This window comes from Bombina bombina, chromosome 5 (genome assembly GCF_027579735.1).
Source record: "Bombina bombina isolate aBomBom1 chromosome 5, aBomBom1.pri, whole genome shotgun sequence".
NCBI lineage: Eukaryota > Metazoa > Chordata > Amphibia > Anura > Bombinatoridae > Bombina > Bombina bombina.
In genome coordinates this window covers 573930169-573953159 of record NC_069503.1, presented here as the reverse complement: position 1 = coordinate 573953159, position 22991 = coordinate 573930169, and the positions used below count along the sequence as shown (strand labels likewise).

General features: G+C 34.7%; 1 protein-coding gene across 1 annotated transcript in view; it reads right to left on the bottom strand.

Moving 5' to 3' along the window:
• LOC128661561 (inter-alpha-trypsin inhibitor heavy chain H3) overlaps positions 1-22991 on the bottom strand; it is a 173045-nt gene that overhangs the window by 57530 nt on the left and 92524 nt on the right. The window contains exons 11-15 of the mRNA XM_053715804.1: positions 19466-19647; positions 8312-8497; positions 4047-4186; positions 3473-3627; positions 1190-1225 (exon numbers count right to left, since the gene is read on the bottom strand). Of these exons, the coding sequence (XP_053571779.1) occupies positions 1190-1225; positions 3473-3627; positions 4047-4186; positions 8312-8497; positions 19466-19647 (699 nt within the window). The remainder of the gene's footprint in view (positions 1-1189; positions 1226-3472; positions 3628-4046; positions 4187-8311; positions 8498-19465; positions 19648-22991) is intronic.

The following is a 22991-nucleotide window of genomic DNA, read 5'->3' as shown; positions in this document are numbered from 1 at the left end:
GTTTCTGAATTATCTGTTCTTTCTTGTGAATCTCTTTTTTCTGATTTTTTTCATCAGGATAAGGTGGTTTTTGCTGTCCTCATTTCAATTCTTACCTAAAGTTGTAAATTCTAACAACATTAGGGAGGAATTATTGTTTTCCTAAGACTTCTTTGGTGAGGTTCTTACTTTCTTTGGATATGGTAAGAGTTTTTGAAATTCTCTGTTGAAGCTATTCAGATTTCAGATAGACTTCTAGTCTATTTGTTATCTTTTCTGGTTTTAGGAAGGTCAAAAGGCTTCTGCCATTTATTTGGCATCTTGCTTAGACTTTTGATTCATCATGCTTATTTGGAGTCGGGTGGATTCCCGCCTCGGAGGATTACGGCTCATTCTACTAGGTAAGTTTCTACTTCCTGGGATTTTTAAGAATGAAGCTTCTGTTGATCAGATTTGCAAAGCAATGACTTGGTCTTCTTTGCATACTTTTACTATGTTCTACCATTTTGATGTTTTCTCTTCTTTAGAAGCAGTTTTGGTAGAATGGTACTTCAGGCAGCTGTTTCAGTTTGATTCTTCTGCTTATAATTTCAGTTTTTTTCATTATAAAAATTGAAACTTTTTTGATTTGGGTAGTGGATTAATTTTTCAGCGGAATTGGCTGTCTTTATTTTATCCCTCCCTCTCTAGTGACTCTTGCGTGGAAGTTCCACATCTTGGGTATTTGCTATCCCATACGTCACTAGCTCATGGACTCTTGCTAATTACATGAAAGAAAACATAATTTATGTAAGAACTTACCTGATAAATTCATTTCTTTCATATTAGCAAGAGTCCATGAGGCCCACCCTTTTTTGTGGTGGTTATCATTTTTTTGTATAAAGCACAATTTTTCCAATTCCTTATTTTTTGATGCTTTCGCTCCTTTCTTATCACCCCACTTCTTGGCTATTCGTTAAACTGAATTGTGGGTGTGGTGAGGGGTGTATTTATAGGCATTTTAAGGTTTGGGAAACTTTGCCCCTCCTGGTAGGAATGTATATCCCATACGTCACTAGCTCATGGACTCTTGCTAATATGAAAGAAATGAATTTATCAGGTAAGTTCTTACATAAATTATGTTTTACACAAATTTAGTTTTTTTCTTACACACACAAAAATACACATTTTTTTCAGTTACAATAAATAAATAAATAAAAAGTCAACCTACCATAGCTGATGATGGGATAATAACTATCAGACTGACCTATCCAAAAAAGTTACATAAGAATTAAAAACAATATGAAAAAGACACATGAAACACTCAAGGAAATGTGTTAAATAATTAAAACGTAAAACCTTCAATTAAATATATCCAGTCAAACAACCTTCAGTTTAGAAAATCTTACAAGCATTAGACAAATAAACACATTATTTTGTGGCAATAGTCATAAAAATATAATCAATATCCTGGTGTTGCAAATGTTTAGGGCCACAAACCCCACACTAACCTCAACACAACATCAACATAGTAAATGGGACCGTAAACATTGAGAAAATTGTTACATAATTCTGTACTATACTTAATTTTTCCGCTCCTGTGCTAGGTAAATCTGTCAGCTACTTTACCTAGTGCAGGAGTACACTAAATGTGGTTGAATGGCATGATTAGACAGTGCGATTAGACAGTGATTAGACAGTGAGCCCATGACGCAGTATTTTGAAAATGGTAAGTATAGTTTTTGGTGAGAAAAGTACATCCTATTGTTACATAACTATGCACATAGTACAGAATTATGTAAAAAAATAAAATCCCTAAATTTACGATCCCTTTAATGTATAGGTAAACATGAAACACTTGTCCTTTATACCCTTTCATATATCAGATTACTTCTGTCATGCTCCAAAAAATATGAATGCTTTCCATGTGTGTGTGTTGGTATGTCCATTGGTTTGCTAAAGTCCATGTATCTTAAAATTTTAATTATTTCAATAAGTGCTTGATTACAAGTGGAGTGCTATATAACGCTTTCATGAAAGCGATATTGGCATTCCAGTTTGTAATACCAGCGCATGATAATGTGCGCTGGTATTACAAGATAGCTCCAATGCGAGCCTTGTTTTGATGCCGTCAGAGACGGCATCAGAACTTTTGCACCAGTAAAGGGGGTAAGTAGTGCAACAATGGGCAGCAAGTATAAATATATATGTATATGCGGATATACATACTGTATATTTTTGTTAATATGTGTATAGATAAGCATATACATATATATTTACAATGCAGTCTATGAGAACACACAGTTCCCATATACCGCAATGTAAAGGCACTTTTCAGTGCCCCCCCTTTTTTTTTTTTTAGCACCCCACTCCTACCAACTTTAAATCCCTAAAAACTGCCTAGTGCAGTACTTTTATTAAAAAATAAAGATGCTGTCATCTTTATTTTTTAATAAACTACACTAGAAAGTATTTTGAGGGCATTTGGGGCAGATTTATAAAATTAACCAGAGATTAATCTGGGTAATTATATAGGTGCTAATTGCTACTGCAAGCTTGCGGTAGCAATAACCAGCCACTGGTTAATTATTGCACTCCCGCAAATGGGCAAATTTGCCCGTTTGCGGAAGAGCAATAATTTAGTGATCCACTTGTAATCTAGCCCTAAATGTTTAGTTTATATTATGTTTATGTTCAATGACTCTGTTCCGTTTTCAAGTTATTTAATTAATTAGTTTGCTTAAAGGCACCCTAAATTAAATTAAAATTCTATTATGCTTATGAAAGGGGGAATAATTGAATATATTAAGAATACCTTTACAGCTTCAACCGTCCAATCAGAGCACAAACCAGGAGCCTATAGTCACAACACTCTATGTTAAATAGTCAATTATACAATGTTTATATTATTACTATCTTTAATTACACAAAGCCTGCATCTCTCTTTGAAAATAGTTGGTATTTCTACTTAAAAACCATAAAAAAAACTATTTAAGGCAACGATAACCACAATATAGAAAGAAAACTGAAAATATAAGTAATTCCACTTTAAGCATGACTAAGGATGTATCAATATTATTCATTGTGATAAATATACCAAGACACTGATTAGATATAAAGAAAGGGGTATATAAAATAAAATTTTATTTTTGTGTAAGGTTAAGCTAATTTATTTAATTATTTCTTTTTATATCTTTTTAACTAGTTGAACAGATATATGATTCCAAATTTCATTTATTCTCATAATAGAGTGTAACTTTCATTTTTATTGACCTAATGAATAAAAACTCGTCAGCAAGGAGAGAAATCACACAAAATCTTTGGGGTACTTTTTTGAGTGTTATATTGAAATGTAGTTGTCTCTTCTTCACATACATAACTCTATATGGCCATATAAGAATCTCCAAGACTTAAATTCACCTCTTAAAAATTAATTGAGGGACCTCGCCATACTGACGAGATGTCTTAGATCATCTCACCAGGATGGAGATCATGGGTATATATAAAACAGTACCTTCCACAAATTTATCAGCTATTAACAGCTCATCTTCTTTTTCTTCAGGTCGAGTAACAACCATTGATGTCAACTGAGTCACAAATTTATATTTCAGCGATAGTTCAAGGGCTTTTTCTGTTAAATATTGTTTCTGTGATGGATCACCATAAATTCTAGGGATAAATCAATAATTAAATAAATAAATAGATAAATAAAATTATAAATAATGAAATAATAATTATTAAATTAATTTAATTATTAAAAACTATTTTACATAATGTAAAAAATGATAAATAATCCATAGAATATATATATATAAATAAATAACAGTATATATATTACACAGTATATATAATAATTTTTAATAATTATTAATAGTTTTTAATATTTTATACATCAATAACGCGCATTGAGGTTAGCAATTCTTCATAAGCGCTAACCCGACACAACTTGTGCAAACTGTGGCACTGTATTTTACAATCTGGAAATTGTTTTGCATCGCCCACTGCTTGTGTTATTGAGCAAAAAAGAAAAAGAAAAGCATCTTTTACATTTGTTTATCTCCATTCAATGCATATTTAGATCAATTTACCGTTTTTCTAGCAGCTGTTGGATAGTAAGATATGCCCAAAGTCTCTCAATATAGTCCCCAAATATATATTCTTGTTGTTTCAGAGCATCATCCTTATTCTGGAGGTCTATATTTTCTGTATATTTTATTAAATCATTTGCCTATATCAGAAATATAAAAAAGATCAATAATCACTAAAAATAAATAATATGCTTTAGTTTAAGTTCAAATGAAGATTAAATAAACAGCCCTTTTCTCCAGATATTTACAACTAATGACTGTAGAGGCAGATTAGCAGTCACTTACAATCCTTTACAATTTCAAGTAAATACATGCAATATTTCTTGAGTTTATTAAAAGTTAAAGAGATGGTAAAATCAAAATTAAACTTTCATGATTCAGATAGAGAAAGCGATTTTAAACAACTTCCCAATGTAATTCTATTATCTAATTTGCTGTGTTCTCTAGGTAACATTTGTCAAAATACATACTGTACCTAGGTAGACTCAGGAGAAGGAGTGCACTACTGGGAGCTAACTTTTGATTGGTGGCTGCACATATATGTCTTGTCATTGGCTTACTTATGTGTTCAGCGAGCTCCCAGTAGTGTAATTGCTGCCTCTTCAACAAAGGATACCAAGAAAGCAAAGGAAGCTAATTTAATCTCCAGCAACGTAAATGTTGTTTCACTGTAAGAGCAATCAAATTGTGGAACTCATTGCCCAAGGAGGTAGTGAATGCCAATACCTTAGATACATTTAAAAATGGCTTAGATATATTTCTGGTTAGAAACAAAATTAAGCGATATGATTGCTTGTGTTAAATGGGTCACCTTTTTAATGGAATTAAAGTAAGCTCAATTGGAACTTCTTTATTGTAAATCAAGTAGAATCTGTACAGTTTGAACTTGATGGACTTCTGTCTTTTTTCAACCTCATCTACTATGTTACTATATAAATGTTTTAATATAGGTACATTGGAAAATTGTTTAAAATTATATGCTCTGATATGTTAATCATGAAAAAATGTGGGTTTCGTATCCTTTTAAGGGTGTTTGTCATTCTGCTATGTTTAAAATAGTGGTACACGGAGCGTACTTAAATACACATTTGAAACAGCTATAGCTTTTACAGGCATATTACAAAAATGCTTCTATTCAAAACTGAAATGCATCCATGTATATTCCAATTTTGGCTGGAATCTCCCTTTAAGGTCTGTGTTCCAAAACGTTACCCTTTCCCTAGGGGTACAGGAGATAACTATTAGAACAGTGATTTTTTTATATTTAAGAGCAATTTTCAGTATTTTATATAATTAAAATGAGACTATTCCGCTTCCCAAACAAGGGTTCTATGCTGATTGGCAATATGTTTGGTCTTCTCCTGATTCAGTCTTACTTATGTGTCCTGGTTGTCTGAGTTAGTAAACACTCCTGAATGAGGTAGAATGCACCAGTGTAACAGATGAGCCCTTCCTCTCTTAGTTTTAGTGGTGTTAGTTCTCTTAGGATACCTTTGAAACTTCTGACAACACATTTGAAAATATAAGTAAATTGGAAATATTTATTTTATTGTATGTTCTATCTGAATCATGGAAGAAAATTATTGTGTTTTGTGTCCCTTAAAGGGACACTGAACCCAATTTTTTTCTTTCATGATTCAGATAGAGCATTACATTTTAAGCAACTTTCTAATTTACTCCTATTATCAATTTTTCTTCTTTCTCTTGCTATCTTTATTTTAAAAGCAGGAATGTAAATCTTAGCAGCCAACCCATTTTTAGGTTCAGCACCATGGATAGCACTTGCTTATTGGAGGCTTACATTTACCCACCAATAAGCAAGGATAACCCAGGTTCTCAACCAAAAATGGTCCGGCTCCTATGCATCACATTACTGATTTTTAAATAAAGATAGCAAGAGAACAAAGAAAAATTTATAATAGGAGTAAATTAGAAAGTTGCTTAAAATTGCATGCTCTATCTGAATCATGAAAGAACAAATTTGGGTTTAGTGTCCCTTTAAGTTACTAACTCTTTGGAAAACTTTGTTAAAGAATTCACAAAGATGGAGTTTTGTAGGAAGGTGAATTAATATTAAATGTGAAATCCCAAAGGGTTAGATAGAAAATGAATAAACCAATGACAACCCACTGTTATTTATTAGGAGCGATATAAAAATTACATTATAGGTGATATAATTTCTCAGTCATTTTCTACAAACTAAACTTATTTTCTTAAGGTGCATAATAAGGTTCCAGAAGAAGTGGGTAACTCATAGACTGACTCACTCGCTCAGCAAGTACGAGAAATAGCTAAGATCTTAAACAATTAAGTGCTTCTTCATTCTTATCTTTTTTCTGAGCCATATTGTTTGTGGTTTATTTATTTCACTTGTATTTCCATATGTTATGCGCTGAGTTGTATATATATGTAGCAAAAAATTAAAGATTCACTGTTAAAGTTATATACTTTTAATCAAGAATAGTATGACCTAGATCATGTGCATTATTATAAGTGCTGTCCCAATATAGCACTATAATATGACCCTGTTAGTCAGCCCTATCTTCCGTAAAATGTTTTTAAATATATACACATATAATATTAATCATAATAATGAAAAAGAACAAAGATCAGATTGGGCTTCTGGTTCTGCAGCTATTATGATAGCCACATCTCTTCTGATATGGAATACACATGTGCAGTCTTTAATATGTAGTCAACATATAGCAGATATAAAAGTGTATATGTGTATATAACTAAAAATAGATAAATAATAATAAAATGGGAAAAGATTATATAGTCCATGGAAACGTGTCCTGTGATCAAAAAGAAAAATCACTCCAAAACTAGTTAGGTGTATTTCTTCAAAAAAAATCTATATATATATATATATATATATATATATATATATATATATATATATATATATATATCATCAAAAGGTTTACTGTGATCCGCAATCTTATAATATGTGCCTAGAAAATAATATAGCCAAACATAGTGCAAAACTATATATATATATATATATATATATATTTATATATATATATATATATAAAAAACATTCAAAACTCAATACAGGTTCTACTTACCAGAAGTTAGTGGATATTGCTTGATAATTAGCCAATGCGTTTTGGCCCGAAACGGGGGCCATTTTCAAAACTAAAGAGTGCTCTAATAATAAGTGTTAGCCAATAGTATGGGGTTTCCGGTAAAAAAATGGAGCAAAAAAATGTTCCAATAGTGTACAAAAGACCTGCTAAATATTTCTGGATATGACGTCACTTCTGGTGACGTAATTAATTTCTTTTTTTAAATTATGTAATTTCCAGTTATGCGAGGGTCATTGTGGTATTTGTAGTTTAAGCGGAACAATAGGTGACATAGACACCTTATTGTTTATAAATTGTATTTAGACAAATAGTTATATTTTGTATATCATCGCTTAATAAAGAAGCATTTAATATAACAATATATAAAATGTTTATAAAAAACTGAAATTAATAAAAATGTATTTCAAGTGATTATATATATATATATATATATACTGTATATATATATATATATATATATATATATATATATATATATATATATATATATATATATGTGTGGACTGTGTGTGTATATTTGACAAATATGTAAGCACATGCATAGACACTGATCAGCCACAACATTGATATGTTTGCATTAGAATTGTAAGCGGCTGAACATTATGGGCTTGATTATGATTGGCGTGCTAACTGTTTTGTGCAAGCAATATCGGGCTTATCGCATCAGAAACAGCACGTATTTTACAAGTTAAAAGTAAACGCGATTGCTTGCGCAGAATTGAATTTAACATGCGTTGAGACTGGGAAACTTCAGAGCTCTGGTTAACTGTTACATGAGTCAAAAAAGTTTCACAAAACCCATTTAAAAATAGAGTTACACTCATAATAATACTATCAAATAAATTATTTTAAAAGAAAATATTGCATTCAAAAGTTATAAGGGCTCAAAGATATGAGGTCTCAGGTGTAGGAAAAAAGGATTGCTAAGGGCTTCAACATAGCGATACATACACATACCAGGTGCAAATATGAAATAGAACATCATTATTTCACTTCAGAAAACAATATGATTATATATCAATACACATGTTTAAAATATAAATTGTTTAATGTAATTGAATTGATCTTTTTTTATTGGAACATATAGAAAAAGAAAGATTGCAACCTTTATGGTTGTAATAAAAGTGTGTAGTAAATTCAATTTTATCATAGAATGAAGCATGAATGACTTACTCCTCCAGCCTTTATATCTGCAGTAAACGTTTTCGGGTCATTATCCATAATACGTCCAGCAACCACAATTTCACTACCATTAAAGTAGTTTTTAAAGTTGTTTTGTGTGATATCTGATACAGCATTTTCAGGATATTGTAGTTCTATATTCACCAATGTAGGGGTTGCTACTTCATCATAAAATCCCTGAAAGAAATAATTGTTTTAGTAATGCTTTAATACTTCAATATAACATTCGTTACTGCAGATTACAATGTTTTCCTAGTTTTGGATATTTTAAACAAACAAAAAAAATGTGTGGGGAAATCAATGTGCAGAAATAGACATAACCTACCAAAATATCTGCAGCTTTTTAGGTGTATTACAATATAAGATACCAGTAAAACTTTTATGCTCCAAATTCTTGATTGCATAATAGAGCTACAATAGCTCTACCGATCTATAAATAAATATCACAGGCAACTGAAACTCCATCAAAAGATATTTTATTCCATCCAGCATTGCATATTAAAATATTTTTAGAAGGGGGGGCAGAGCCAACAATGGTTTGAGATGGCCGCATTAAGCTGATGCTCCGTGATTAAATTAGCACAACAGGAGAAAAGCAATGGATTCACTGCGATGAGACCCGGCAAAATTAAAGGAGAATACATCCAGATACTTGAAGGCACAGAATCGAGGTGAAAAACTGATCATGGCTTTGCTTTAGAGCAAAACGAAGCACTGAATTAGATCACGCCCCTGCTTTACTGGCTGGAAACCCCACACATGGATATTAATCTGCGTAGCAAACTATAACAGCAGAGGCCTAGAATGCAAACCGGAGCTTACTGAGAGGGATATTGAACTCCAGAGAGAAATACTTTCAAAGGACGACTGAGGATAGCAACTGTAGGGGCATTTCTATTACCGGATGATACAGCACTAGCATCTCCCGATACAGCTATAGCAACACACAGAGGTAAGCGGTACATCCACAAGTTAAAACCGCATAAAAACCAATAACCTGCACCAGAGAGCACAACATTCAGGATCCCTGACACAGACTTTCCTGCATAATAAACAATTCCATAAGGCTTTCAACTGATTACCAATATAGACGGGTCTATTCCCACAGGCCTGCACTGAAGCCTAACACACAGTAACCACAGAGCTGTTAAGACAGCGTGAGCTAAAGCAGATTAAATAAGGTGAAATACCTTTATTCCCTATTAATACTGAACCCTTGGGACAGTTTATAAGCTGATATAACCCCCTGAGTGAATAGGTCCTAGTATTAGAATTATCAATTATACTTCAGGCTTAGGACATGGAAAATTGGCTTGGGGATATCACTACTCCACAAGGCCTTATCTCATCCTGGTAGATACTATCAGTTTTAGTAAAGAAAAGTTTAACCTCTCTCACTTCACATGGTAACTAGAACGTCTCAAAAAGCAGGCAAGGGGTCTTAATCCCCACACCTTTCATGCCTTAGAATAAATGCTTATTTAAAAGCATTACAAACCTCAAATTCGTAAGAGGATAACCCACATACACCACAAGAAACATCACCCTCAGAATGTGAGGCACCAATCACCCGATCTGATTTAAAAGACCTACCCACGAAAGCAGATCTCACCACCTTCTTCCAACAGGTCAGTCAGATGATAAAAAAAGGCCTATCAGAGATAAAAAAAGACATTGCAGACCTAGGAGGCAGAGTAGCGTACTTAGAGGAGCAGTCAGAAGATCAATCTTTGTGTGTTGACTTACTCACAAGAAAAATGGAAACACAAGAATCACAAATTTAATTTTTACAATCTAAATTAGAAGAATCTACATATCAGGGGAATCCCTGAGAGAAAAACTCCAGACAACCTTCAACCCTTCATACAAAACATCTTCAAACAATTATTGAACAACCCACAACTACCGGAGCTTCCCTTAGACAGGCCCTCCTAGAGACATGATTTTAAGATTTCATAAATATATGGATAAGGAGACGATATTGACTGCAACAAGGAAACACCAATCATTCAAAATTGATGATATCAAGCTACAATTCTTTGCAGACCTTAGCCCAATCACTCTTCAAAACCATAAAGAAGTGAGATTCCTTACTCTTCACTTAAAAGAACAAAGCCTCAACTACAGATGGGGATTCCCTTTCAGTTTGAGGGTAATGAATACCTCGGATGAATTAGAAAGCTTCTGCCACCAACTGGACATTCCCACTCCATCACTCCCCACATTGGAAAGCTCTAAAGATACAACATCATTGGGGTAACCTCTCCAACCATACCCCAACACCCTCATTGGACAAAAGTCACTAGGAAAAGATCAAGAGACACACTACCTAAATAGAACACTACAGCAGCAGATGCTGAGATAAGCTGAACTAGAGACTAAACTACTCCTTTGTAGTATATCTTTAAGAAGAAACAGGTATAGCCAAATACCTGAAAGGGACATTACCTTGGTCGTAACCAATATATACGTATCCTTCAAAATTATATAATATCTCTCTTGTAAACAATGCAATATTTTGAAAATTCATGTGCTTAGATAATTTTTATACCAATTCAATGCCTAATCTAATGCAATGTAATAATGGGTGTATCTCTCCACCTGATTAATTTTCTCTCCTTTAGGTGCACTTAAACTTTTATCAGCTGAAACAACACCCTAATGATTCCCACCTCCACAATGGAGAATGTTTGTGGGACATCTGTGTTTTGGTTATTTAGAGTTAATTGGTTTGTTAAATGTTTTTTGTGTTTTAACCGTATTATTAATCTATACCTTTTTTTTACCTCATGATCAAAGGGCACGTCAGATTTTACCTATGCACCTCTTTTCCTATCCCATACACCCATATCCTTCCCTAGACGGAGGCGAGATGAAAAAAAATCCACTCAACACAACCCATAATGGGATTTGAAAGAAAACCATAGGGCAATATTGGATTTATGCCATCATCATTCTGTGATATATCAAGGTAGGAAATTACACTCAGAACCACCCTAATGGGCACATTACCTAAAGACATTACCTTGATTTCTCAAAATTGTAAAGGGTTAAACTATCCCACTAAGCACTCAATTGCACTAGATTGGTTTAGAAAAGAGAAAGGAAACATAATATTTGTTCAGGAGACCCATTTGCTTAGAAGTAAGGAGCCAACGTTTCACTCACGAGATTTTCCCATAGTATATCTCCATTAACACAAAAAAAAAAACGGGGTGGGCATTCTGTTTCCAGACATAAACAATTCCAAGTACTAGAAAAACATATAGACAGAGAAGGCAGATTCCTCATTTTGGTGGGTTTGTTGTTCAACCGCCCAGTCACGCTAGCTAATACATATGCCCCCAATACAGGTCAAGCACAATTCTCGAAGAGGGTATGTAATAAACTTTTAGAAGTGAAAAGGGGTGCCCTAATCCTCAGAGGGGACCTCAATGTAGCATTATTCCCACAAATGGATTGCTCTTAAGATCAAAGCACAACCTCATCCAGCACAAGAAGTTCCATCCTACACACTCTTAAGGGACTAACACTTATGGATACATGGCATACATTTCATCCTACAACACGTAACTACACATTTTATTCTAACCCAGCTCATCCCTACTCTCGTATTGATTATTAGTTTATTGACCATGGAAACTTACCTTTGATAACTGATTTCAACATTTCTCCAAATATAATGGTCTGACCACTCATTGGTATCGGTAGTGGTGGAATGGCCTTCAACCCCCCTCCATCCCTTTTCATGGAGATTAGATGAGGCGATGTTACATGACCCTTTAATTAAGATACAAGTACAACAAGCTATCACAGAATACTTCCAGATAAACTCAGATAAATCCATTAAAGCCCCTATAACCTGGTTAGCACATAAAGCAGTCAAAGGAACCCTGTTGAAACAAAAAGCTATCAATAAACACCTATTTAAAGCAAAATACAAAACCCTATTACAAAACTTGCAAAAAAATGAAATAGCTCATAAACACAATCCCCAACGACAGGACTTGTTGAAGGCGCTAATCAATTTGAGAGAACTCCTAAAAACCCATCTTCATAAAGAAGATGTAAAAAAGCTTGTAAAAAAGCCCTATACCTCAAAAAAATGTACTTTCATGGGGGGAACAAAGCGAGAACCCTACTTGCTAGAACCCTGAAACGTAAAACTTTTCAAAACTACATCTTTAACATAACAGATAAGCAAGGAGATTACTTTATAGAGCCAAAGGCAATAGCTAAGTCTTTCAGAGATTATTATGGTAGCCTCTATGATCTCAATACTCAAAACAACCCTTCTACCTCTAGGGCATTAGAGCTTTATCTTCAAAATACGGATCTAAATAAAATCCAAACAAGTGATATGGAAGCCTTAGAGGAACCAATCACTTTACAGGAAATACTAAGCTCCATAGATGATTTACCACTGAGCAAAAGTCCCAGTCCTGATGGATTCTCTAATAAATATTATAAATTATACAGAGACTCCTTAGCTCCACATCTTTTAGCACTTTACATGCAAATTGACGAATCTGGTCAATTTCCATCAGAATGCCTTGAGGCACACAGATCAGTCATCCCTAAGCTGGGTAAATCTCCCAAATTTACAAGCAACTATAGATCGATTTCCTTACTAAATACTGACCTAAAAATATACACCAAAATACTAGGCTTAACAAAATTTTACCGCAAATTATTCACTCAGACCAAGCAGGTTTTGTACCCAGAAAAGAAGCTAGGGACAATACCATCAGAACACTTCAGCTAATTGATCACACTAAATTTACAAAAACAGAAATGGTAGTAATATCAACAGATGCCGAAAAGGTGCTTGATCGCCTTGAATGGAAGTTCCTCTTTGCGACCCTAGACAGAGTAGGGATAGGAGAAATAATGCTGAGCAGAATTCATAGTCTATGCATCTTACCCACGGCAAAAGTTAGAGTTAATAATATATTATCAGACTCCTTCTCCATCCATAATGGAATGACACAGGGTTGTCCACTCTCCCCCATTGTATTTATTATCAGCATGGAGGTATTAGCTCAAAGAATTAGATCTAACCCACAAATCTCAGGAGTGGGTGGGCCCTTCGGAATATAAGATATATCTATATGCAAATGATGTCCTTTTCACACTTTCCTCCCCCCAAACCTCAGTGCCCCGAAGTAGTAAAAGAACTCAGACAATTTGGTAACTTCTCTAACTTCGCAGTAAGTAAACAGAAATCAGAAATACTAAACATCTCCATCCCAACCCCTGCATTCCAAACATTATTGCAATCCTGCCCTTTCAAACATCAACCTAAGGCATTAAAATACTTAGGGATCAATCTCACCCCAAATTTGAAGACACTTCTTGAATTAAATTTTACTAATGATCTTCAATCCTGGAAGGATTGTCCATTTTCGTAGTGGGGCAGGTTACAAATCCTGAAGATGAAGATTATTATATACAATCCAGGCAGCCCCGATCACTCTACCACAAAGTTTCATTACATAAGCACAAAAGACACTAAACGCATTTGTGTGGGAAAATATTAAGCCTAGAATAAAGAAAATGATGATGTACAGGTCAGTTAAAGAGGGTGGGTTAGGCTTGCCTAACATAGAAACATATTACCAAGCCACATGTCTACAAAGAATTATAGACTGACACAGAAATAGTGACAAAAAAGCATGGATCCAAATGGATTCATACATATTACATTCTCCATCACCTGGAGCCTTGTGCTGGGTGGCAAAACAGAACCAACCACCTTAGTTAAAAGCATACCCTCCACACTACCATGTGTTTGAACTATGGGATTTTATTATAAGAAGGCAACCAAATGTCTCTACATTGAGGTCCCCTCTGTCTCCTATCTCAATAATTGTGGGGTATTGCATTTGATTTGAACAACATAACCAAGTGGGAAATGGTATACACGGTACTGATCTGTAAACTGCACAGAGAAGGTAAACTTAGAGAGAGACAAGACCTTATGGACGTATTGGGAGGTGCTTTCTCAAAATGGTTGAAATATGGCCAAATACACTATTTCTCACACACACACCCATGGAGAGGCACTAATTAGACCTTTAACTTCATTTTAACTATTCTGTTTAATGGAGCTTCCAGCTCGTAATACACTTTCATGGGCTAGAAAACTTTTAATAGCAGCGCAAAAACCCTAAACACCCAGAATATACAGAAAGATGGCATAAAGACTTATGTAGGATACTTAAAGATACAGAGTGGAAACGCATTTTAAACAACACAAGGAAATCATCCTCCTCCACTAAGTTCTTAGAAACAAATTATAAATGTCTCACCAGGTGGTAACTTATTCCAGCTAGATTGAAAAGCATCTTCCCGGCCTCCTCAGATCTTTGCTGGAGAGGATGTGGGAGAAAAGGTACTCTTATACACAGCTGGTGGGAGTGCCCTAAATTGAAGCCTTTTTGGAAAGTTATTTAAAACTATATTAAAATTTGAATAGGACAAGATACACAATTCACACAACCCAACAACAGCACTTCTTAATCTACTTCCCCCATGCACATGTAAACTCAGACTTAGATTAATTAAATTGGCATTGAACTCAGCCAGATCCTTAATAGCAAAACTCTGGAAATCCCAAAATAGCCCTACTCTTAATGGCGGGATCATTCCCATGGATAACACACTTATATTGGAAGAATATGGTTACTTTAAAATGAACAACTTAGCATTTCTTCATGATATGAAATTTATATGGGACTCTATTCAACCAGAATTGCTTCCACATCTGCGGAGTTCCATTTAAGACAATAGCGTGACATAGAAGATGCAACAATTCACATAAGAAACTCTAAATAGACTAATAATACAATCTCGCCTTCGTCCTTTCTCCCTCCATTCCCCTTCAATCCCAAAATAACCTATCTGCCTAAACTTACCCAATGCCATTGCTTCACTGAAATTTAACAGATGTGGAATTAATGAGGAAATGGAGAAACACCTAGTTCCCAAAACAATTACCCAGAGATCCGGTATACCTTTGTTTATGTTATGGTTTAAGTTTTGAAGTTATGTGTTACTTAAAGTGAAGGTCCATTTTGATGAATTAGTGCCCGGTTTTTAATAAACCTATTAAAAACAAGGGCACTTTAAATCATCAAAATTGACATTTCACTGTTTTCTTCAAAAACTTACCTTTTAATCCTGGCAGCCGCTCCAGCACTTCTGACGCCCGTCGCAAGCCTTCTTCCCGGGTCCAAAATGACGAATCCGGCTTCCTCCAATCACAGAGTTGCAGCTTCCCCTGGGGGGGAAGCTGTGATTGGAGGAAGCCTGATTCGTCATTTCTGATGTCTGCAAAGGCTTCCGACTGCCGGGGGAATCGCTGGAGCGGCATTCAGGATTAAAAGGTAAGTTTTTGAAGAAAACAGTGAAATGTCAATTTTGATGAATTAAAGTGCCCTTGTTTTTAATAGATTTATTAAAAACCGGGCACTAATTCATCAAAATAGACCTTCACTTTAAATATATTTATGGACAATCAAAGTTATAAGGATTTACACCAATATGTGATACAACAATCTAAATGACTTGTATGACAACATAATGTTGCAATTTTTGTCACATGTTTGGAAAGTATCTGTACTTTAATACCTTTTATTGTATCACCTGTCAATAAAAATTAACATATATATAAAACATTTTTAGAAGTCACATAGGTGTTCATATACAAAACTAGACTGCATGTGTATATTTTCAACATTTGCATATTCAAGCAGTGCTTTAAAAACAGATAGTATTTTCATGCAGTGCTTAAAAACAAGCAGATAAATGTGGATGTTTTTAGTTTGGGGGGTTCTTTCAGAATTTTTTTTAAAAGCATTTTTTTAAAATGTTCAGTACCTTAAGGGTTTCTGTATATATCTAGCAACATACGAAAGTGAAATCTTTCTGCATTATGCATATACAAGTATTTTTTCTGCACTGCTGTCTAGATCTATTTCCTCCATTGGTTACAATGGTGCTTGCCAGCGACGTTTGCAGTGAGCATTCAAGTGAGTTTGTATTCACGCTTTCATTTAGAATGGCATTCAAAGCCAATGGCTAACTGAAGTGAAACATTGCCAGCATGTATATTTTTCTGCAACAATTGTCCAACAAGTCGCGTATATCATCCTTGGCCGCTTAATTTGGAATAGCAGGTTAAATTTACAGAGTTGAAAATCTTGCTTCATTTTGAATAAGAGCCTCTGAAGGAGTACTGCATAAGTGCTATAGGGATAGGTCAACACTGAAATGTGCATAGGGGAATTTCATTTTAAATAGAAACATTTGTGCAATAGACTTTCTTTAGCAAAAAGGCTTCTAGTAAAAGTTTTTAGTGCTTTTCAGTGCAAATGCCTATGTGCTGTGAGGACCAGTAAATCAGTATTCAAGTGCAGAGAACTGGCAGTGATGTGTATTGTATCACTACATGCTGTGATTTATATACTCCTTACACTTGTTATATAACATTTATTAAAATGAGATTTTATCAATTCTGCTTTTGGAGTGGAGATTGTTCTATCGATTGTAGAACCAATAAACTCAGCATTTGATCCTTTGAGTATATTCTGTTTAGTACTTGGTGTTGATGTTACTTCACTATTGTGGTTCTGCCGGTCTCTTGAGATCCACGCAGACTCCCGCTTCTATTGCAGTGGGTTTGGAGCCACCATCCATGTACAGTAGTTTGTATTGTGCCTGTGAAGACTTCATTTGTGTCATATAAGCCACTACTGACTCTCTGAGAGGTGAGATGTTTAGATACTGGGCATGGGCCCTCACAGTATATGTGCCTATGCCGATAATAAACTGTAATGGGATTACTAGAAGCATTTTAGCTAATGGAGATATATTGCAAAAATACTTCTATTTAAAAATTTTATTCAACCATGCGCGTTACGATTTTGTCCTTCCTTTCCCTTAAAGGTACATGATACTATTTTTTTAATTTTTTTTTTTTTTATTGTTTTTATTAAAGTTTTACAAATAAATGTAAATCAAGGAACAAAAACAAAGGTACATGTCTGGGTTCTCTCTGAAAAGGACAATCTGAATAAACAAATACAGACAGACAGGCTAACAAGAAAATCACATTAATATAGCTTTTTCATAATGCATGGACAAAAAATGGTAGTCTGTACCTCTGTACTTTAGCTTAATATGTCTCTCATGTATTTAAAAGGGGGACATAGCTATGTTTGGTTAGGGAAGGAGGATACTACAAACCTTTATTTCATAATTCAGATAGAGCATGCAATTTTAAACAACTTTCCAATTTAAAGGGACATGAAACCCCATTTTTTTCTTTCATGGTTTAGAAAGAGCATGCTATTTTAAACAACTTTCTAATTTATTTCTATTATCAAATTTGTTTAATTTTGTTGATATGCTTTGCTGAAAAGCATATCTAGATATGCTCAGTAACTGCTGATTGGTTGCTGCACATAGATGCCTCATGTGATTGGCTCACCCATGTGCATTGCTATTCCTTCAACAAAGGATATCTAAAAAAATGAAGCAATATATATCATGGAAGTAAATTGCAATGTTGTTTAAAATTGTATTCTCTATCTAAATCATGACAGAAATTTTTGGGGTTTAGTGTCCCTTTAATGCTATGATCTGATTTGCTTTGTCCTCTTGGTATCCTTTGTTGTGTTGAAAATAATACCTAGATAGGATCAGAAGAAGTAATGCACCACTGAGCTCTAGCTGCTGATTGATGACTACAAAGCCTCTTGTCATTGACAAACCTGAAGTGATAAGCTAGCTCCAAGTAGTGTATTGCTGCTTCCTCAATAAAGGATAAGGAAGCACATTTTATAATAGAAGTAAATTGGAAAATTGTTTAACATTGTATGCTCTATACCAACAGAGCAAAGCAAATTAGTCAACAGAAGTAAATTGAAAATAATAATAATTTTGAGTTCTCTGTCTGAATCATGAATTAAATATTTTGTTTTATGCCCCTTAAATGTCTCTGTTTGAAAGTGTGGAGATAGCTGCATTTAGTTGGTGCATGGCTGGCTTTCCATACATGGGTAAGGATGGTCTAAATGAAGAATGAACCATGGATACAACAATCAGCTGAATCCTACCTGGACATGCCCCCTTGCCTATGTTTGTTGATTTATGGTAAACAAACATGTCCCTGAGGGCATCCTCAGAGTGTATAAATCCCTGAGGGCATCATCAGAGTGCATAAAGCCCTGAGGGCATCATCAGAGTGCATAAATCCCTCAGGGCATCATCAGAGTGCATAAATCCCTGAGGGCATCATCAGAGTGCATAGGCTGCTGGACCTTTGCAGTGATAAATAAGCTGTATCAAGATGTGTCAAAATTATTTTTTCTTTGCCTTTGGTAGATAATACTCTCCCTCTGGTATGGCAGAAGCATGATATGATACAAAAAAATCATTATAATAATAACAACGATACAATTAACTAATTTGTTGGGAATGTAAACCAGGTGCAAGATAAAGTAGTTAGATTTACTCTTTGTTTTTAGAATAAGTCAATTAATAGAACCACAAATATATGTATTGCTTTCTAAAACCCAAGTTAACTTAAACTGTACATAGGCCTATTTAAAAAAAAAATGCCTGGTGATAATATTACCTCCAGTAAAGCAATATGTGAGAATATTCTAGAAAATAATACCCAGTAGATAGTATGCTATTTGTTTATCTATCATCTATCTATCTATCTATCTATCTATCTATCTATCTATCTATCTATCTATCTATATCTATCTATCTATCTATCTATCTATCTATCTATCTATCTATCTATCATCTATCCATCTATCTATCTAATCTATATGCCTTTCTATCAAATCTATCTGTTTGTTTGTCTATCAATCTAATCTATCTGTCTGTCTATATATCAATCATTAAGGAATATGATTATAGAATCTAGAATCATCAAATGTGATAAAATCCATATCATTATGTAACATTTCTACCTTTATAATTTTGACCATAGAACTACTGGCAACGTGACTGAAGTAGGGACATTTAAAATAGATTTTATTATGCTTCCATACTAATTATACTCAATAAATTACATAAATTACTAATTAATAATTAGTAGAAATATATTTTGTACAGTGTTCAATTTACCTGCAACTGTAAGGCAGCATCAGAGTCCTCATAAATTCGACGTGCTACACCTGAATTTTCTAGAGCCAGTTTTTCCAGAAAATAATAGTCAACACCAGAACCAAAACCAAGACAATATAGTGTATATTTTCCTTGACCAGCGTTTTTTAAATTTTGCTGAATTCTTGCCGGATCCGTTTCACCTTGTAGTAAATAAATTGCAACAAATTTACATTTTGAAGTTTGATTTTATATTACCTGTTATTTAGTTTAGACGACTGGTAGAAACCAATATATAATAGTCTTAAAGGGAAATTAAACCTGAAATGTTTCTTTCATGATTCAGATAGAACATGCAGTTTTAAACAACTTTATAATTTACTTTAATTATCACATTTTCTTCATTCTCTTGGTATCTTTTGTTGAATATCAGGGATGTAAGCTTAGGAGTGTGCACATATGGCAGAAGTTTTGCAAGAATATTATCTATTTGCAAGATTACTAGATAGCAGCACTTTTTCCTGCCATGTATTCTCCCGATACCTAGGTATCTCTTCAACAACAAAAAAACATGATAACAAAGCAAATTTGATCATAGAAGTAAATTGGAAACTATTTTAAATTGTATTCTTTGTTTGAATCATAAAACAAAATTTTTGGGTTTGATATCCCTTTAAAACAATAGGATTATAGCCTGGTTAAATAAACATAAATTCTGTATTATTAGTGAAAAAGTGCTACAAACAAGCTGTAGCGTTTATAGATTAAGAATGGCTAAATACTGATAAAATTGAGAAGCATTATTATGCAAAATAAAAAGTTAAAGGCATATGAAACCCATTTTTTTTTTCTTTCATGATTCAGATAGAGCATGCAAGAAGGTTTTTATGATAGGAAACAAACAGAGGTGCTGCTAAGTGTACTGTCATCAAGGAAAAAATTAGGCAAATAAATTAAAGGGATACTAACCCCTCATTTTTTTCTTTCATGATTCAGATAGAGCATGCAATTTTAAGCAACTTTCTAATTTACTCCTATTATCAATTTTTCTTTGTTCTCATGTTATCTTGATTTGAAAAAGCAGTAATAAAAGGTTAGGAGCCGGCCCATTTTTTAGTTCAGCACCTTGGTAGAGCTGCTGATTGGTTTGCTACATTAAGCCACAAATCAGCAAGTGCTACCCATGTTCTGAACAAAAAATGGTCTGGCTCTAAAGCTTACAGTACTGCTTTTTCAAATCAAGATAGCATGAGAACAAAGAAAAATTGATAATAGGAGTAAATTAGAAAGGTGCTTAAAATCGCATGCTCTATCTGAATCATGAAATTAAAAAATTGGGTTTAGTATCCCTTTAAAACCACTCACTTGTATAAAAGCACATGATAGGGCTAGTGATGCATGCCAAGACTTCTGAGATGCTCAGCTGACTCCTCACACAGCAAGTCTGGCCACAGCCAATCCAGCCAAATTGGCTCCAAGCTCTTTCTCTCTGCCCACTCTCACACTGGTCACGACGCCTTCCACTCTATGAGTCAGGTGAAGCTGGAGTGCGGCATCCTCAGCAAAGGGAATAACGCTGGTACAAGGGATACGGCATAGAAATACAGAGCAACTGCTCCCGATAGAACCGGGTAAGGCACACACCAAGTTGTGCCTTACCAATGATGTAGGAAGAGGCAGTCTTTCTTTTGGAGCAAGGGCATTTAAATTAGTTGAGGTAGTTTGTATTATTATAGCCTAATGAAATGGCATTGACCGCCGAAAAACGCGTTGCTGTTTTAAACAATAACTTTTTAAATCACTCTTTGCCTTTTTTTGCCCACCATCAGGCCCATTTATCAAGCTCCGTATGGAGCTTGAAGGGCCGTGTTTCTGGCGAGTCTTCAGACTCGCCAGAAACACAACTTATGAAGCAGCGGTCTAAAGACAGCTGCTCCATAACCCTCTCCGCCTGCTCTGAGCAGGCGGACAGGAATCGCCGGAAATCAACCCAATCGAATACGATCAGGTTAATTGACACCTCCCTGCTGGCGGCCGATTGGCTGCGAGTCAGCAGGGGCGGCGTTGCACCAGCAGCTCTTGTGAGCTGCTGGTGCAATGCTAAATGCAGAGAGCGTATTGCTCTCCGCATTTAGTGAGGTCTTGCGGACCTGATCCACAGTGTCAGATCAGATCTTCAAGACCTTTGATAAATTGGGGCCCATGTGTGTGTCTGACCCAGTTGTATCGGAAGCAGTTGCTTTGTATTTCTATGCCATATCCCTTGTGCCAGCATTATTCCCTTTGCTGAGAATGCAGCACTCCAGCTTCACCTGACTCCGAGAATGGAAGGAGTCATAACCAGTGTGAGGGCGGGCAGAGAGACGGAGCTTGGAGTCAATTTAGCTGGATCGGCTGTGGCTAGACTTGCCTTGTGTGCCGTCAGCTGAGTGGCTCATAAGTCTCGGAATGCATCACTAGCACTATTATGTGCTTTTATAAAAGTGAGTGGTTTTAATTAATTTGCCTTATTTTTACCCTGATGATAGTACACTTAGAGGTGCCTCTGTTTGTTTAATATCATAGGAACCTTCTGCATTCATTTGACAATTATCCCAAAGAGCAGCAGGGATCTGCATGTAACATCTATTGGGTTATTTTGGGACTCATCCACATTGACATTGTTAAATTTATCTTAGGACTTTTTATCCACTGCTGATTCTGACATTTTTTCTTGCTAAGCACCCCCTATTTAGTATTAGAGTGATACACGTTGGTGTATGTCCTTTTACTTTAGTGTGTTTTTTATGCAATTTTAATCAACTTTCTAATTTACTCAAATTATCAAATTTTCGTCGTTCTCTTTGTATCTTTTTTTGAAAAGCAGGAATGTAAGCTTAGGAGCTGACCAATTTGTGGTTCAGCACCTGGATAGCGCCGAACCATGTAACCACCAATCAGCAAATGCTACCCAGGGTTCTGAAACAAAAATGGTTTGTCTCCTAAGCTTATATTTCTGCTTTTTAAAATAATGATACCAAGAGAACGAATAAAAATTAACAATAGGAGTAAATTGGAAAGTTGCTTAAAATTGCCTATCTGAATCATACAAGAAAAAAAAATTAGGTTTCATATCCCTTTAAACAGCTGATATTGATAGAATCATAATAAAAATGTGCTTTTAAAGATGAGTGAGATAAATTATAAAAAGCATGTCAAATCAGTTCAATATTTTTTAAATTGGGTAATTCAAATATTTACTTTGAAATATTTACAGATCATTATGTAAAAGACATTAAACATCTTCTTAACCTTTCAAATATATGTGTAACAACATAAACTAGCTGGAACTCACATACAAAAAACATGAAACTGAGGATTAATTATAGCTATTGGTTATAGTCTGAAAAGCCCAAACACATCAACAAGACCCCTCCAGTGCTGTCTTTTTTTATTGTTAGCTATCTGATCCTTTGAGGATTCTCTTGGTAGCTGTGGATTCCCAATAAAACTCATAAGGAACAGAATAATGGACTGTACTCTTAGTGCACATCCTATGCCCTGTGAA